Source organism: Procambarus clarkii, chromosome 74 (assembly GCF_040958095.1).
Source record: "Procambarus clarkii isolate CNS0578487 chromosome 74, FALCON_Pclarkii_2.0, whole genome shotgun sequence".
Taxonomy (NCBI): domain Eukaryota; kingdom Metazoa; phylum Arthropoda; class Malacostraca; order Decapoda; family Cambaridae; genus Procambarus; species Procambarus clarkii.
Window position 1 is genome coordinate 7,638,552 of NC_091223.1, and position 19,797 is coordinate 7,658,348.

Genomic DNA, 19,797 nt, shown 5'->3' on the forward strand with positions numbered 1-19,797 from the left:
TGTCTATTTGGTCGAGACTGTGGTTTCTTTCCCACCTCTCAGAGTGGTGGGAAAGGATTCCTGCTGTGAGGAGGTGTTTTGACAGTTGTTTAGGTGACACTCTTAAGTAACGTAATGCACGTGGGTCACTGTGTATTAGATAGTAAGTTGTTGAATAAATCTTTTTTTTTTTTGTACACGTGCCTTTGATGTCATTCTTCATTTTGAAGTACTGCCTGCAACCATATTTCATATTTCATCAACATTGCTACTTAATTAACATTGTCATTAATTTGACCTGGCTCGGGATCCAGCCCAAAGCCTCAAGCACTGAATACAAATTTGATGTGAGGACCCATCCGCTACCTGCTAGATTTGCTTGCAAGCAAGTTACAGGGTGAACGATCTAAGTGTGGAAGGTTTGGTATTGCTTGTGCAGTAGAAGACCGTCCTCGCCTTCAATGACCAATGAGAGCTGTCAGGTATTGGGTTAAGGGTCAAGCAGGTAAAGGATCAGACGCCTTCTAATACTTTTGTACAGTGAGTTTGGCCGAGATGATGGCCTATCATCCAATGGGAGCTGGACGGCCGAGCGAACAGCATACTGGACTTGTGATCCTGTGGTCCCTGGTTCGATCCCGGGTGCCGGCGAGAAACAATGGGCAGAGTTTCCTTCACCCTATGCCCCTGTTACCTAGCAGTAAAATAGGAACCTGGGTGTTAGTCAGCTGTCACGGGCTGCTTCCTGGGGGTGGAGGCCTGGTCGAGGACCGGGCCGCGGGGACACTAAAAAAAAAAAATCATCTCAAGATAACCTCAAGAAGAGAAGAGGTTAAAGTACTGGACTCGCTAAAGGGCATGGAGGCCCTGGCTGACAGCGTTTGAATCCTTTAGGGGTCAAGAGTTTTCTGATTTATATTTATATATACAATTTATTATGTAAATTTCTGTTTAATACTTACACAAATTAATTTGCTAATGTATGTACAAATAACTGTAAAAAAGTTCTTAAATGAGAGGTGTTGCACAGGTATCCAGGTCGTCCAATCATCTCTGAAGCTCCCCAGTGAGGCAGACAACCTCAGTGCTGACCTGGTCATCAACAGCAGAATATTTAAGGTGAATAAATTGATTGACAATTTAAGATAAGTTCTACAAATATTAGTAAATTAATGTAATATATTTGCAAGATAAACATATGAACATTTTCACGATCTAAAGAAACATTAACGTGTTAGCTGCTACCTAAGATTCGTTTACCAATGACACGTTAGTTCATCATCCAATCTAAGTTACTGCCAAAATGTTCCACTAACCATTATGGAGGCTCCGTCATGAAGCACCTAGTGCACATGATATTAGGTACCTATCTGCTATACTCAACACTATTTATTTGCCAACATTTTTACTCTAAAGTCAATATTCTAAGCCCATGAATACATGTGGAAACTCACCTCAAACATTAAAAGACATCATTCAGCTATATTTTTAGCTCATTCTATGGTAATATTGATAAATTATTTGCTTGAGTGAATATATATATATATATATATATATATATATATATATATATATATATATGTCGTACCTAGTAGCCAGAACTCACTTTTTGGCCTACTATTCAAGGCCCGATTTGCCTAATAAGTCAAGTTTTCCTGAATTAATATATTTTTTCTAATTTTTTTCCTTAGAAATGATAAAGCTACCCATTTCATTATGTATGAGGTCAATTTTTTTTTATTGGAGTTAAAATTAACGTAGATATATGACCGAACCTAACCAACCCTACCTAACCTAACCTAACCTATCTTTATAGGTTAGGTTTGGTTAGGTAGCCGAAAAAGTTAGGTTAGGTTAGGTTAGGTAGGTTAGGTAGTCGAAAAACAATTAATTCATGAAAACTTGGCTTATTAGGCAAATCGGGCCTTGCATAGTAGGCTGAGAAGTGAGTTCTGGCTACTAGGTACGACATATATATATATATATATATATATATATATATATATATATATATATATATATATATATATATATATATATATATATATATATATATATATATGTCGTACCTAATAGCCAGAACGCACTTCTCAGCCTACTATTCAAGGCCCGATTTGCCTAATAAGCCAAGTTTTCATGAATTAATGTTTTTTCGTCTACCTAACCTACCTAACCTAACCTAACCTAGCTTTTTTGGGCTACCTAACCTAACCTTACCTATAAATATAGGTTAGGTTAGGTTAGGTAGGGTTGGTTAGGTTCGGTCATATATCTACGTTAATTTTAACTCCAATAAAAAAAAATTGACCTCATACATAGAGAAAAGGGTTGCTTTATCATTTCATAAGAAAAAAATTATAGTAAATATATTAATTCAGGAAAACTTGGCTTATTAGGCAAATCGGGCCTTGAATAGTAGGCTGAGAAGTGAGTTCTGGCTACTAGGTACGACATATATATATTTGTCGTACCTAGTATATATATATTCGTATATATATATTTGTCGACATATATATATAAAAAAATATATATATATATATATATATATATATGTCGTACCTAGTAGCCAGAACTCACTTCTCAGCCTACTATTCAAGGCCCGATTTGCCTAATAAGCCAAGTTTTCCTGAATTAATATATTTACTATAATTTTTTTCTTATGAAATGATAAAGCAACCCTTTTCTCTATGTATGAGGTCAATTTTTTTTATTGGAGTTAAAATTAACGTAGATATATGACCGAACCTAACCAACCCTACCTAACCTAACCTAACCTATATTTATAGGTAAGGTTAGGTTAGGTAGCCAAAAAAAGCTAGGTTAGGTTAGGTTAGGTAGGTTAGGTAGACGAAAAAACATTAATTCATGAAAACTTGGCTTATTAGGCAAATCGGGCCTTGAATAGTAGGCTGAGAAGTGCGTTCTGGCTATTAGGTACGACATATATATATATATATATATATATATATATATATATATATATATATATATATATATATATATATATATATATGTCGTACCTAATAGCCAGAACGCACTTCTCAGCCTACTATGCAAGGCCCGATTTGCCTAATAAGCCAAGTTTTCATGAATTAGTTTTTTTTCGACTACCTAACCTACCTAACCTAACCTAACCTAACCTAACTTTTTCGGCTACCTAACCCAACCTAACCTATAAAAATAGGTTAGGTTAGGTAGGGTTGGTTAGGTTCGGTCATATATCTACGTTAATTTTAACTCCAATAAAATAAAATTGACCTCATACATAATGAAATAAGTAGCTTTATCATTTCATAAGAAAAAAAATAGAGAAAATATATTAATTCAGGAAAACTTGGCTTATTAGGCAAATCGGGCCTTGCATAGTAGGCTGAGAAGTGCGTTCTGGCTACTAGGTGCGACATATATATATATATATATATATATATATATATATATATATATATATATATATATATATATATATATATATATATATATATATATATATATATATGTCGTACCTAGTAGCCAGAACGCACTTCTCAGCCTACTATGCAAGGCCCGATTTGCCTAATAAGCCAAGTTTTCCTGAATTAATATATTTTCTCTAATTTTTTTCTTATGAAATGATAAAGCTACCAATTTCATTATGTATGAGGTCAATTTTATTTTATTGTACTTAAAATTAACGTAGATATATGATCAAACCTAACCAACCCTACCTAACCTAACCTAACCTATCTTTATAGGTTAGGTTGGGTTAGGTAACCGAAAAAGGTAGGTTAGGTTAGGTTAGGTAGGTTAGGTCGTCGAAAAAACATTAATTCATGAAAACTTGGCTTATTAGGCAAATTGGGCCTTGAATAGTAGGCTGAGAAGTGCGTTCTGGCTACTAGGTACGACATATATATATATATATATATATATATATATATATATATATATATATAAATATATATATATATATATATATATATATATATATATATATATATATATATATATATATATAACTGAAAACTCAAACCCCAGAAGTGACTCGAACCCATACTCCCAGAAGCAACGCAACTGGTATGTACACGACGCCTTAATCCACTTGACCATCACGACCGGACATAATGAGGTGATAGCCGAGGCTATTTGAACCACCCCACCGCCGGCACTCGGATAGTAATCTTGGGCATAGCATTTTACCAAATCACCTCATTCTTTGGGGCACACGTGAGGAACACAAATGCGAACAAGCCTGAATGGTCCCCAGGACAATATGCAACTGAAAACTCACACCCCAGAAGTGACTCGAACCCATACTCCCAGAAGCAACGCAACTGGTATGTACAAGACGCCTTAATCCACTTGACCATCACGACCGGACATAATGAGGTGATAGCCGAGGCTATTTGAACCACCCCACCGCCGGCACTCGGATAGTAATCTTGGGCATAGCATTTTACCAAATCACCTCATTCTTTGGGGCACACGTGAGGAACACAAATGCGAACAAGCCTGAATGGTCCCCAGGACAATATGCAACTGAAAACTCACACCCCAGAAGTGACTCGAACCCATACTCCCAGAAGCAACGCAACTGGTATGTACAAGACGCCTTAATCATCTTGACCATCACGAAAGGACATAATGAGGTGATAGCCGAGGCTATTTGAACCACCCCATGTCCGGGGTGATGGTCAAGTGGATTAAGGCGTCTTGTACATACCAGTTGCGTTGCTTCTGGGAGTATGGGTTCGAGTCACTTCTGGGGTGTGAGTTTTCAGTTGGATATTGTCCTGGGGACCATTCAGGCTTGTTCGCATTTGTGTTCCTCACGTGTGCCCCAAAGAATGAGGTGATTTGGTAAAATGCTATGCCCAAGATTACTATCCGAGTGCCGGCGGTGGGGTGGTTCAAATAGCCTCGGCTATCACCTCATTATGTCCGGTCGTGATGGTCAAGTGGATTAAGGCGTCTTGTACATACCAGTTGCGTTGCTTCTGGGAGTATGGGTTCAAGTCACTTCTGGGGTGTGAGTTTTCAGTTGCATATTGTCCTGGGGACCATTCAGGCTTGTTCGCATTTGTGTTCCTCACGTGTGCCCCAAAGAATGAGGTGATTTGGTAAAATGCTATGCCCAAGATTACTATCCGAGTGCCGGCGGTGGGGTGGTTCAAATAGCCTCGGCTATCACCTCATTATGTCCGGTCGTGATGGTCAAGTGGATTAAGGCGTCTTGTACATACCAGTTGCGTTGCTTCTGGGAGTATGAGTTCGAGTCACTTCTGGGGTGTAAGTTTTCAGTTGCATATTGTCCTGGGGACCATTCAGGCTTGTTCGCATTTGTGTTCCTCACGTGTGCCCCAAAGAATGAGGTGATTTGGTAAAATGCTATGCCCAAGATTACTATCCGAGTGCCGGCGGTGGGGTGGTTCAAATAGCCTCGGCTATCACCTCATTATGTCCTGTCGTGATGGTCAAGTGGATTAAGGCGTCTTGTACATACCAGTTGCGTTGCTTCTGGGAGTATGGGTTCGAGTCACTTCTGGGGTGTGAGTTTTCAGTTGCATATTGTCCTGGGGACCATTCAGGCTTGTTCGCATTTGTGTTCCTCACGTGTGCCCCAAAGAATGAGGTGATTTGGTAAAATGCTATACCCAAGATTACTATCCGAGTGCCGGCGGTGGGGTGGTTCAAATAGCCTCGGCTATCACCTCATTATGTCCGGTCGTGATGGTCAAGTGGATTAAGGCGTCTTGTACATACCAGTTGCGTTGCTTCTGGGAGTATGGGTTCGAGTCACTTCTGGGGTGTGAGTTTTCAGTTGCATATTGTCCTGGGGACCATTCAGGCTTGTTCGCATTTGTGTTCCTCACGTGTGCCCCAAAGAATGAGGTGATTTGGTAAAATGCTATGCCCAAGATTACTATCCGAGTGCCGGCGGTGGGGTGGTTCAAATAGCCTCGGCTATCACCTCATTATGTCCGGTCGTGATGGTCAAGTGGATTAAGGCGTCTTGTACATACCAGTTGCGTTGCTTCTGGGAGTATGGGTTCGAGTCACTTCTGGGGTGTGAGTTTTCAGTTGCATATTGTCCTGGGGACCATTCAGGCTTGTTCGCATTTGTGTTCCTCACGTGTGCCCCAAAGAATGAGGTGATTTGGTAAAATGCTATGCCCAAGATTACTATCCGAGTGCCGGCGGTGGGGTGGTTCAAATAGCCTCGGCTATCACCTCATTATGTCCGGTCGTGATGGTCAAGTGGATTAAGGCGTCTTGTACATACCAGTTGCGTTGCTTCTGGGAGTATGGGTTCGAGTCACTTCTGGGGTGTGAGTTTTCAGTTGCATATTGTCCTGGGGACCATTCAGGCTTGTTCGCATTTGTGTTCCTCACGTGTGCCCCAAAGAATGAGGTGATTTGGTAAAATGCTATGCCCAAGATTACTATCCGAGTGCCGGCGGTGGGGTGGTTCAAATAGCCTCGGCTATCACCTTATTATGTCCGGTCGTGATGGTCAAGTGGATTAAGGCGTCTTGTACATACCAGTTGCGTTGCTTCTGGGAGTATGGGTTCGAGTCACTTCTGGGGTGTGAGTTTTCAGTTGCATATTGTCCTGGGGACCATTCAGGCTTGTTCGCATTTGTGTTCCTCACCTGTGCCCCAAAGAATGAGGTGATTTGGTAAAATGCTATGCCCAAGATTACTATCCGAGTGCCGACGGTGGGGTGGTTCAAATAGCCTCGGCTATCACCTCATTATGTCCGGTCGTGATGGTCAAGTGGATTAAGGCGTCTTGTACATACCAGTTGCGTTGCTTCTGGGAGTATGGGTTCGAGTCACTTCTGGGGTGTGAGTTTTCAGTTGCATATTGTCCTGGGGACCATTCAGGCTTGTTCGCATTTGTGTTCCTCACGTGTGCCCCAAAGAATGAGGTGATTTGGTAAAATGCTATGCCCAAGATTACTATCCGAGTGCCGGCGGTGGGGTGGTTCAAATAGCCTCGGCTATCACCTCATTATGTCCGGTCGTGATGGTCAAGTGGATTAAGGCGTCTTGTACATACCAGTTGCGTTGCTTCTGGGAGTATGGGTTCGAGTCACTTCTGGGGTGTGAGTTTTCAGTTGCATATTGTCCTGGGGACCATTCAGGCTTGTTCGCATTTGTGTTCCTCACGTGTGCCCCAAAGAATGAGGTGATTTGGTAAAATGCTATGCCCAAGATTACTATCCGAGTGCCGGCGGTGGGGTGGTTCAAATAGCCTCGGCTATCACCTCATTATGTCCGGTCGTGATGGTCAAGTGGATTAAGGCGTCTTGTACATACCAGTTGCGTTGCTTCTGGGAGTATGGGTTCGAGTCACTTCTGGGGTGTGAGTTTTCAGTTGCATATTGTCCTGGGGACCATTCAGGCTTGTTCGCATTTGTGTTCCTCACGTGTGCCCCAAAGAATGAGGTGATTTGGTAAAATGCTATGCCCAAGATTACTATCCGAGTGCCGGCGGTGGGGTGGTTCAAATAGCCTCGGCTATCACCTCATTATGTCCGGTCGTGATGGTCAAGTGGATTAAGGCGTCTTGTATATACCAGTTGCGTTGCTTCTGGGAGTATGGGTTCGAGTCACTTCTGGGGTGTGAGTTTTCAGTTGCATATTGTCCTGGGGACCATTCAGGCTTGTTCGCATTTGTGTTCCTCACCTGTGCCCCAAAGAATGAGGTGATTTGGTAAAATGCTATGCCCAAGATTACTATCCGAGTGCCGGCGGTGGGGTGGTTCAAATAGCCTCGGCTATCACCTCATTATGTCCGGTCGTGATGGTCAAGTGGATTAAGGCGTCTTGTACATACCAGTTGCGTTGCTTCTGGGAGTATGGGTTCGAGTCACTTCTGGGGTGTGAGTTTTCAGTTGCATATTGTCCTGGGGACCATTCAGGCTTGTTCGCATATATATATATATATATATATATATATATATATATATATATATATATATATATATATATATATATATATATATATATATATATATATATATATATATATATATATATATGTACACAGTGACACCTCGGCTTACGAATGTCCCTCTTTACAAACTTTTCGGGTTATGAGCCAAATTTCTTTGGAACATTCTCATCGGGTTACGAACTTTTCCTCGGGAAACAAGTTCGTTGATACGTGTATGGGCCGACCTAGCGCATGGTGGCACGGCGATCACGCCTAAGTTTACTAATACCAGTGCCTTCCACCTAGTGACTATTGCGCCTGAATTCTTTGCAAAGATTTACAGTTTTTCTGTGGGGAGCCCCTATGGCTCTGTGGAGATTATCTGGCTAATGTATGTTATATTAGACTGGGACATTAGCTATGGAGTTCAGACCTACCAGGGACCAGTGACAGAACCTGGCCCCTTCAGAGAGGTTTCAGGGAGCAATGGCCCTGGAAAACCCCCTTGTGGTTGGGGGTTTTCCTTATCTGCCATTGACCGGAGTTAGGCACCCAGAAAGGCAGGCATAATAAATCAAACCCCACATGGTAAGAAACTAAAACAAAAAACAAACAGAGAGGTAGAAACTCCGTACAATCCCAAGGAAAAAAGAAAATAAGCAAACATCACACTTTACTGCTGCGCAGCTTGTCTGCAAAGCTGTCCCCGCCCCGTGAGAGGGAGGTGGAGGGCCCGGATCTCACCGAGTTGGCTGCGTAGCACCAGTTTGCAAGCTAATGTCAACTGGGACAGACACATCTCTGGTCTCAGTTTCCTAGGTGGTGTTTGCTTTCGTGGCGCTCACTGCTGTGTTTTTTGTGTTGTGCTGTGGCCAGATGTTCCTCATCAGTACCTGGGCTTCATGCGCTTAAGGGCTTCCTTCCCTAAGCGCCCTGTGAATACTGCCTCTGCGTGACAGGGTTATCTTCCCTGGGGCGTTCGGGAACCTCTCCTGTAGAGGTTCTTGCTGCTAAGCATTTACCTCGCCCTTGGGGCCAGCTGGGTGCTTGGGGCCCTTGTTTGGCCCTGGGTAAGGACTGGTATTGTGATGGTTAGGGCGTCAAAGTGGCGCGGCCTGCCACCTTTACGGCGACCGGTTCCTGTTGCCTCTGGGGACGGTATAATTTTGCGGGGGTTTTCTCTTGTTCTTATTTTCATTTGCCTTGTGGGGGGTCTGCCTAGTGTGTTTATAGTTCCACTGGTTGTGTTTGGTGGCCCTCTGCTAGGCCCCCGTGATTGTACATGTCGCAGGGGTTTTCAATATTGCATCCCCCTGTGTTAGCTTGGGTGTTTAACCGGTTAGCAACACCTTACCCGGGCTTCCAGTAGCAGGCAGTCTACGGGCCCTGGAAAACCCTGTCGGGGCTCGGTGGATGTGTCTTCCGGGTTCCATCCTATCTTGCGCGGGTTTGTTGGTTGCTGTGTCTTTGTCTCCGGGTGACAGTCACCACTTTTACCTCCGTCATGCTGCCTGTTGGGTCACTGACACCTTAACCCGGAGTCTTGCGAGTTGTGTTGTCTGCTTGTTCTCCAGTACTCTCCTGATGTCATTACTGTTCAGAATACAGGCGGCATCCGCGTTGCAAGCTCGATTTAGGTTGTTGCAACGGGCTAGGTTGATTTTCCACCTGGATGCCCCGGGGCCGCCCCGTTTTGGTTAGGTGCTATTCGCCCCTTTCCCTCCCTGTTCCCGGCTCCTGACCGTCTGCGGGTTTCGGGGTCCCGGCGGGGTTTAGTTGGTGCCGAGACTCGAGCGCCTTCAGGGGCTGCCATGCTCGGATTGAGGATGGAGGTTTTCGAGCCTGTTCCTCCTGCCAAAGCTTCTGGGTCTTACCAGCGGCCCATCTTTGCTGCCTTTCCCCAGGACTCTTCCTTTTCTTTAAGGGCAGAGGGTGTGGAGAACGGCTCTGCCCTGGGGCCTCTGTTGAGGGTTCTCGGGGCTGTGGGGGATGCCCGCTTGCAGGTTTGCGGCTGTTTGCTCCTGCCTGGGTTTTCTGCTTTTGGGCGGGGTTTTCTCGTCCTTCTAGTCTGCTTCCTTCCCGCATTTGCTGGTGTGTTTTCGGCTCTATTGCGTTGGGCACGGCTCCTTTGTTTTGGTGGCCATTTTCTTTTCTGCGGATAATTCTCTGCTTGGCCACTGGGTACGCTGCCGTTTGTTTACCGATGCCTGGGTATGCGAGCTGGCGTTGTTGGGTGAGTTTTCACCTCCTTTCAAGGGTTTTATCCTCCTGTTGCTGTTTCTTTGTTATTCTGGGGGTGTTCTGACCATCGTTTGTTCTTCTGGAAACGCTTGGGTGTTGCTTTTTACACCGGTTTCTGCGTTTTCTGTCTGTTTTGGGTCTGGGCCATAGGGTTTGGGCTCAATGTCCCTGTCTGTCTACGCTTGCTTCCACTCCTCGTCCCTCAGTATTCAGTCTGTTTTGGCCGTTTCCCTGGGGGTTCTGTCTGGGTGCTGTGCTTTGTCCTTCAGTAATCCAATTCTGCCGGCAAATGTGGTAGTTTGGGCTCCCCTGGGTTCGATTCCGGGTTTTCCTTGGGTTCTTTGGTTTCGTTCGAGAGGTTTCTTCCTGTGCCGCGTTGTGGGTTCAGGGGGCTTTGTTACCTCGTTTGTGACCCCCGGTTTTGCCTTCTAGAGTTCCGGGGTCTTCCTGGCTTGCAGGCTGATCATCTTGGGTCTTGGCACGTGGTGTGGTCATGCCGGGGCTTTGGGTTTTTGTTGTCGAGGTGGGCCTTTTGGTGCAGTTCTTGTGCTCTCTTGGTGCCGTCTTCGTCTGGCCTGCGTGCTGCTCTCTGCCTAATGTTCGGCGGCTTGTCTTTTTCTTTTCTATAATTTATTTTTCCATTTGATTTACATGCATATATATATATATATATATATATATATATATATATATATATATATATATATATATATATATATATATATATATATATATATATATATATATATCTATATATATATATATATATATATATATATATATATATATATATATATATATATATATATATATATATGTCGTACCTAGTAACCAGAACGCACTTCTCAGCCTACTATGCAAGGCCCGATTTGCCTAATAAGCCAAGTTTTCCTGAATTAATATATTTTCTCTAACTTTTTTCTTATGAAATGATAAAGCTACCCATTTCATTATGTATGAGGTCAATTTATTATTATTGGAGTTAAAATTAACGTAGATATATGACCGAACCTAACCAACCCTACCTAACCTAACCTAACCTATCTTTATAGGTTAGGTTAGGTTAGGTAGCCGAAAAAGTTAGGTTAGGTTAGGTTAGGTAGGTTAGGTAGTCGAAAAACAATTAATTCATGAAAACTTGGCTTATTAGGCAAATCGGGCCTTGCATAGTAGGCAGACAAGTGCGTTCTGGCTATTAGGTACGACATATATATACATATATATATACATATATATACATATATATATATATATATATATATATATATATATATATATGTCGTACCTAGTAGCCAGAACGCACTTTTCAGCCTACTATGCAGAGCCCGATTTGCCTAATAAGCCAAGTTTTCCTGAATTAATATATTTTCTCTAATTTTTTTCTTATGAAATGATAAAACTACACATTTCATTATGTATGAGGTCAATTTTTTTTATTTGGGTTAAAAGTAACGTAGATATATGACCGAACCTAACCAACCCTACCTAACCTAACCTAACCTATCTTTATAGGTTAGGTTAGGTTAGGTAGCCGAAAAAGTTAAGTTAGGTTAGGTTAGGTAGTTTAGGTAGTCGAAAAACAATTAATTCATGAAAACTTGGCTTATTAGGCAAACCGAGCCTTGCATAGTAGGCTGAGAAGTGCGTTCTGGCTACTAGGTACGACATATATATATATATATATATATATATATATATATATATATATATATATATATATATATACCTAGTAGCCAGAACGCACTTCTCAGCCTACTATGCAAGGCCCGATTTGCCTAATAAGCCAAGTTTACCTGATTTAATATATTTTCTCGAAATTTTTTCTTATGAAATGATAAAGCTACCCATTTCATTATGTATGAGGTAATTTTTTTTTATTGGAGTTAAAATTAATGTAGATATATGACCGAACCTAACCAACCCTACCTAACCTAACCTAACCTATATTTATAGGTTAGGTTAGGTTAGGTAGCCGAAAAAGTTAGGTTAGGTTAGGTAGGTTAGGTAGTCGAAAAACAACTAATTCATGAAAACTTGGTTTATTAGGCAAATCGGGCCTTGCATAGTAGGCTCAGAAGTGCGTTCTAGCTACTAGGTACGACATATATATATATATATATATATATATATATATATATATATATATATATATATATATATATATATATATATATATATATGTCGTACCTAGTAGCCAGAACTCACTTCTCAGCCTACTATGCAAGGCCCGATTTGCCTAATAAGCCAAGTTTTCATGAATTAATTGTTTTTCGACTACCTAACCTACCTAACCTAACCTAACCTAACTTTTTCGGCTACCTAACCTAACCTAACCTATAAAGATAGGTTAGGTTAGGTTAGGTAGGGTTGGTTAGGTTCGGTCATATATCTACGTTAATTTGAACTCCAATAAAAACAAATTGACATCTTACATAATGAAATGGGTAGCTTTATCATTTCATAAGAAAAAAATTAGAGAAAATATATTACTTCATGAAAACTTGGCTTATTAGGCAAATCGGGCCTTGCATTGTAGGCTGAAAAGTGAGTTCTGGCTACTAGGTACGACATATATATATATATGTCGTACCTAATAGCCAGAACGCACTTCTCAGCCTACTATTCAAGGCCCGATTTGCCTAATAAGCCAAGTTTTCATGAATTAATGTTTTTTCGTCTACCTAACCTACCTAACCTAACCTAACCTAGCTTTTTTTGGCTACTTAACCTAACCTTACCTATAAATATAGGTTAGGTTAGGTTAGGTAGGGTTGGTTAGGTTCGGTCATATATCTACGTTAATTTTAACTCCAATAAAAAAAAATTGACCTCATACATAGAGAAAAGGGTTGCTTTATCATTTCATAAGAAAAAAATTATAGTAAATATATTATTTCAGGAAAACTTGGCTTATTAGGCAAATCGGGCCTTGAATAGTAGGCTGAGAAGTGAGTTCTGGCTACTAGGTACGACATATATATATATATGTATATATATATATATATATATATATATATATATATGTATATATATATATATATATATATATATATATATATATATATACATATATATATATATATATACATATATATATATATATATATATATATATATATATATATATATATATATATATATGTATATATATATATATATATATATATATATATATATATATATATATATATATATATATATATATATATATATATATATACATATATATATATATATATATATATATATATATATATATATATACATATATATATATATGTCGTACCTAGTAGCCAGAACTCACTTCTCAGCCTACTATTCAAGGCCCGATTTGCCTAATAAGCCAAGTTTTCATGAATTAATTGTTTTTCGACTACCTAACCTACCTAACCTAACCTAACCTAACTTTTTCGGCTACCTAACCTAACCTAACCTATAAAGATAGGTTAGGTTAGGTTAGGTAGGGTTGGTTAGGTTTGGTCATATGTCTACGTTAATTTTAACTCCAATAAAAAAAAATTTACCTCATACATAATGAAATGGGTAGCTTTATCATTTCATAAGAAAAAAATTAGAGAAAATATATTATTTCAGTAAAACTTGGCTTATTAGGCAAATCGGGCCTTGCATAGTAGGCTGAGAAGTGAGTTCTGGCTACTAGGTACGACATATATATATATATATATATATATATATATATATATATATATATATATATATATAATATTAGTATATTTTGGTAGCAGTCTTTCCTGTAGACATATATTATTAAATATGACCGAAAAAGTAAGATTAATAATTCTAACACGAATTTTCTCAATCTTTCGTACATTTCTTTTCACTGTTGGTGGTAATTCAAAAATCAATTCTCCAAAATTAATTTTTATTTCTAGTCTGACGCGACACTTGAGCGCGTTTCGTAAAACTTATTACATTTTCAAAGACTTTTAGTTTACACATACACAACTGAATAGAACTTACACATCTCCGATTTGTTTATATCTACATTTGAGTGAGGTGGATGGGGTTAGGTGATATTAATAGGGTATTAATTTCATCAACACAAGACAGAACACGAAATAATGGGTATTGAATGGAAGTGATTGTAGAAAGCCTATTGGTCCATATTTCTTGATGCTTCTATATTGGAGCGGAGTCTTGAGGTGGGTAGAATATAGTTGTGCATTAATTGGCTGTTGAATGCTGGTGCTGACTTTTTAATGTGTAGTGCCTCGCAAACGTCAAGCCGTCTGCTATCGCTGTATCTATCGATGATTTCTGTGTTGTTTACTAGGATTTCTCTGGCGATGGTTTGGTTGTGGGAAGAGATTATATGTTCCTTAATGGAGCCCTGTTGCTTATGCATCGTTAAACGCCTAGAAAGAGATGTTGTTGTCTTGCCTATATACTGGGTTTTTTGGAGCTTACAATCCCCAAGAGGGCATTTGAAGGCATAGATGACGTTGATCTCTTTTAAAGCGTTCTGCTTTGTGTCTGGAGAGTTTCTCATGAGCAGGCTGGCCGTTTCTCTGGTTTTATAGTAAATCGTCAATTTGACGATGTGATATAGTAAATAGATATAGATATAGTAAATCGTCAATTTGACGATTTACTATAAAACCAGAAAAACGGCCAGCCTACTCATGAGAAACTCTCCAGACACAAAGCAGAACGCTTTAAAAGAGACCAACGTCGTCTATGACGACGTTGGCTTATTAGGCAAATCGGGCCTTGCATAGTAGGCTGAGAAGTGCATTCTGGCTACATATATATATATATATATATATATATATATATATATATATATATATATATATATATATATATATATATATATATATATATATATATATATATATATATATATATATATATATATATATATATATATATATACCCAGGCTAACATACTTCTTAAGGTGTGCACCAACTTTTGGCAACCCACTTCTAAATCAATATGATGAGCTCCTCAGGTCAATATTCAGGAAGGCGCTCAACCTAGATTTAGATGACAGTCAGTGGAACCAAGCAACACTACCAGTGAGATTTGGAGGGATAGGCATACGAAAGGCAACTGAGGTAGCACTTCCAGCATTCTTATCCTCATGTACAGCAGCCAACGAATTGGTAGGGCAGATCCTACCAGAGCGTATGAGAGAGACAGCGGGAACTCATGATCAAACGTTCATCGAAGCAGCCAGACAATGGGACACCATTGCACACCCTCAACCCCGACCACTAGTCCCAAAAGACCACAAGCAGGCCCACTGGGATAGCCCCATAATGGAAAAGACTGTCACAGCAATGATTGACAACGCTGATGCTGAAAACAAAGCCCGCCTCCTAGCGGTAACAGCACCCCACGCCGGGGATTTTTTATTTGCTGTGCCCAATGCAGCCCTGGGAACTCGCCTCAGTCATGACGCTCTCCGCATTGGAGTTGCCCTTCGCCTTGCCGCCCCCATCCTCACCGAACATAGGTGCATCTGCGGAACTGCGATGGCAGACCAATATGGTCGTCATGGTCTGGTATGTCGTAAATCACAGGGTAAAATTGCAAGACATGAAGAAGTCAACGACATCATCAAGAGGAGCCTCGCCACAGCCCGCTGCCCGGCACAAAGAGAACCACACTTATCCAGACCTAACGACCCTCAGAAGCGCCCTGATGGGGTCACCTTGCTACCTTGGAAGGATGGTAAGCAAGTGGTATGGGACTACACGTGCGCTGCCACACTGGCCAGTACCTACCTCCACTACAGCACACGTGAAAGCGGTGGTGCTGCTTCTTTCAGGGAATCGCAGAAAATTATTAAATACAGAGGTCTAGCACACTGCTACAGCTTTGTTCCGATCGGCTCGGAGACCCTCGGTTCGTGGGGAAAATGTGCATTGAAGTTCCTGAAGGAATTGGGGGACAAATTGATCAGCGCTACAAAAGACCAGAGAGCAAAAAGTTTCTTGTTCCAGCGCCTCAGTGTTGCGATTCAGAGGGGAAATGCCTGTTGCGTCTTGGGCACTAGTCCAACTTCAGAGGAATTCGAAGAAGTGTTTGACTTGCAACAATGATCGAACCCGTCTGTGACATTCATCAATGTTTCCCATTGTTGTGTTCTTCAAGAGATCCATAACCTTTAAGCACCTTTTTGCATTATTATTTTTGTATCAACCCATGTATATCTTGTAACCATCAAATGCATAATAAAGCAAAAAAAAAAAAAAAAAAAAAAATATTCAAGGAAGGGGGTGGTAGGAGAAAAGCACACAGAAACTGTATTGGAGGGGATCTAAACATTCCCTCTAATGCGTTATGCGTGGTTTCCTCCGAGGCTATGGGTCCCCCTTCTTCCAGCTAGAGGTGGTACTCTCTTCTTATATATATATATATATATATATATATATATATATATATATATATATATATATATATATATATATATATATATATATATATATATATATGTCGTACCTAGTAGCCAGAACGCACTTGTCAGCCTACTATGCAAGGCCAAATTTGCCTAATAAGCCAAGTTTTCCTGAATTAATATATTATCTCAATTTTTTTTCTTATGAAATGATAAAGCTACCAATTTCATTATGTATGAGGTCAATTTTTTTTTATTGGAGTTAAATTTAACGTAGATATATGACCGAACCTAACCAACCCTACCTAACCTAACCTAACCTATCTTTATAGGTTTGGTTAGGTTAGATAGCGGAAAACGTTAGGTTAGGTTAGGTTAGGTAGGTTAGGTAGTCGAAAAACAATTAATTCATGAAAACTTGACTTATTAGGCAAATTGGGCCTTGCATAGTAGGCTGAGAAGTGCGTTCTGGCTACTAGGTACGACATATATATATATATATATATATATATATATATATATATATATATATATATATATATATATATATATATATATATATATATATATATATATATATATATATATATATATATATATATAACTGAAAACTCACACCCCAGTTGTATATAGTCCTGGGGACCATTCAGGCTTGTTTGCATATATATAGATTTCCTTTCGGAAGGGGTTCCATTCCCTTCACTGTTGATGGGGCGTTGTGGGGTCAGCTTGCTCTGTTGGCTCTCACTTGTGGTAGTCTTCCGGCCTCTGGTGGCGTCGGGCGGCTTCTCCTTCCCTGTGGGGGGTTCGGGGCTGATGGGGTGGGCTTCTTCCCCTGCACTTCGTCATGTCATCTTGGTGTGGGTGCGTTTGGACGTGGTCATTCCGCTATATCCTTCCGAGATTCCCGCCCGTTCTAGTGCAGACCCGTCCTTGCAGTTCTTCTGGACTTTTGCAGTCTGCGCCCTGGATTCTTGGCCCTCCTCGGAAGACTGTTGTCTCAGGTCCAGCTTTTGTTGGGGCTGGGTACGTGGATGGTGTCCCTGGACCTCTGGGTCACTTCTTGGCATGTTCTCTCCAGGCTTCCAGGACTGGCACTGTTGGTGGTGGGGCTTCAGGCTTGCCGCTTTGTTGTCTTCCCTAGTTTGTAGTTGGCACTTAGTGTATTTACACATCTTTACCGGATTTTGGTGACCTGTCTGCGTCTGCTCAGGATTTGGTTTGTGGCCTACCTCGACTACTGGCTGGTATGGGCTGCCAGTCGGTCCACTTGTCTGCTCTCCAGGGGTGCAGTTCTTTCCAGATTGCCGGATTCGGATTCCTGCTGATATGGAGGCCGTTCCATCTGGTTCCGTCCCAGGTTCGGACCTGGCTGGGTCTTGTTTTGGACTCTTGGACCGTTTCTTGGACTTGGATTTTGTCTTTCCCTCCCTAAGTGTTGCTGCGGCTGTGGTCCCGCATTTAGCTGTTTGAGGGGGTTCCAGGTCACTCGGTGGTTGCTCGAGGGGTTGTGCAGGAGTCTGAACTTCGCTGTGCTGGTCTGCCCATCGGGTCGGGTTTGGCTTCAGCATCTGTTCGGTTCCTTTGGGAACTCCCCTGCTGCCTCTCTCACAATCGTTGGGTTCGTCCTCCGGGGATCTTGTGTTGGTGCTGCGTCACCAGCTTCCTCTTTGGGGTTTTCGGGGTTCCGTGCCTTGGCGCCTCCCCGAGCCTTTGCTTGATGTGTTCAGGGACGGGTGATGTTCTTGGCTGGGGCTTTGTGGCCAGTGCTCACCAGGCCGGCTGGGGATGGTGGGGTCCGTCCGTCCGTCGGGCTCATAGCACGGTTCGGGAGTTCGTGGCTGTCTGCTTTGCACTTCATAGGGTTCGAGTCACTCGGGGCTCTCCCATCCGGCTCCATTCAGACTGTTTCTGGGTGGTTCATTGCCGGAAACACAGGGATTCTCTTAGGTCCTTGACCTTAGGGGTTGGTCCCTTCGAGTGGCTCGTCTGCTGGATTCCTCAGGGTTTGGCTAGCTCTGCGTTTCATGTCCGGATTGTCCTCCATCTCGGAGGACAATCCGACCGGACGATTGGCCGGTTGTCGCCAACTCGTTTCGTTGGCTCTGCCGGACATTCGGACTCCTCAACATGGACATCTTTGCGTCAGCATGGTCTCAGTGTCTCCCATTCTATGTGGCGTCCTTACCTGCCTGCGAGGCATTTACGGTGGCTGCCTTTCAGCAGAATTGGTCGAGGTGAAGTTACCTGTTCCTCTTCTCCCAGTCCAGCTGTTGCTTCTGGTTCAGGCTGGGTTGGAGTCCTTCCCGAGAAGAGTAGTCCTCGTGGTCTCTTGGTGGCCAGCCCCGCTTTGTTTTCAGACACTTTTTGATAGGTGTCCAATCCCGGGGTGTTTCCCGTGGCTCCGCCTCTTCCACCAGATCAGACCGGTCCTGTGCGTGACTAGTTCGGCCTTCTCCTTGGCTCTTCGCGCCTGCTCTTTTGATGCGGGTGTATCACCATTTCTATGGTGATCAGGAGGCTTCGTTGATGGTGTCCCACCTGTGAACTTTGTCTTGGCGACGGTAAGACGTTCCTGGCATTTCTGTTCGCCATTTTCTTGCTCTTCGTAGGTTGTCTTTTCTTTCTCATCGAGTTGTTTTGTCCTTTCTTGGATATTCAGGTCTGGTAATTGATGCTTCTTACTGTCGCTTCGTGTTGTACGGTGCTGGTGGAGCTGCTCTAGCTTGCATTCAGGGTGGACGTCACATCCACCCCATTCCATACGCTTCTCGTGTTGTGTATCACCTCCTGGCTGCTCATGCGCCGCCTGTGCCGTCCTGGACCTTGATCAGGGTGCCCTCTTATCCTTCCTCTCCTCAGTTTGTGGTAGCCCCATCGGTTCAAGAATGTTTTTCAACGGCCATATTTTGTTGGCATTGGCCTCTGTGGGTCAGGTCAGGGAGCTTCCGGCTCTCCTCCAACGAAGAGTTTTCTGCGCCAGAGGAGAGCCGGCGCGGTACTGGTACTGGTACTGGTGGTAGGTTTGTACGCTTGCAGCCTTTCACCATCCTTCTGGTAACGGTCGAGATGGCTGCTTTCCGAAGAGGTCCATGGGTCCTTGATGCTTGGTTGGTTCAGCCGGGGGTGCGACATGTGTTGTCTGGTTGTGGCTCTTTGTCATTACATACTGTCGTTGCCGTGGATGCGCTTTAGGTTGAGCCGGTTCCCCTCGTTCCCTGTTTCAGTGCTTGGGTCTCCCAGGTCATCCGCACGTTTCTTATGTTTACCAGCCTGCGGTCTATCCTGGCCCAT

At 42.1% G+C, this 19,797-nt stretch overlaps 1 protein-coding gene across 8 annotated transcripts in view; it reads left to right on the forward strand.

The window, feature by feature from the left end:
- LOC123767304 (uncharacterized) overlaps positions 1 to 19,797 on the forward strand; it is a 166,605-nt gene that overhangs the window by 60,606 nt on the left and 86,202 nt on the right. For all 8 annotated transcript variants that reach the window (XM_069312910.1, XM_069312909.1, XM_069312911.1 and 5 more), the window contains one exon: positions 1,010 to 1,098. In XM_069312910.1, the coding sequence (XP_069169011.1) occupies positions 1,010 to 1,098 (89 nt within the window). The remainder of the gene's footprint in view (positions 1 to 1,009; positions 1,099 to 19,797) is intronic.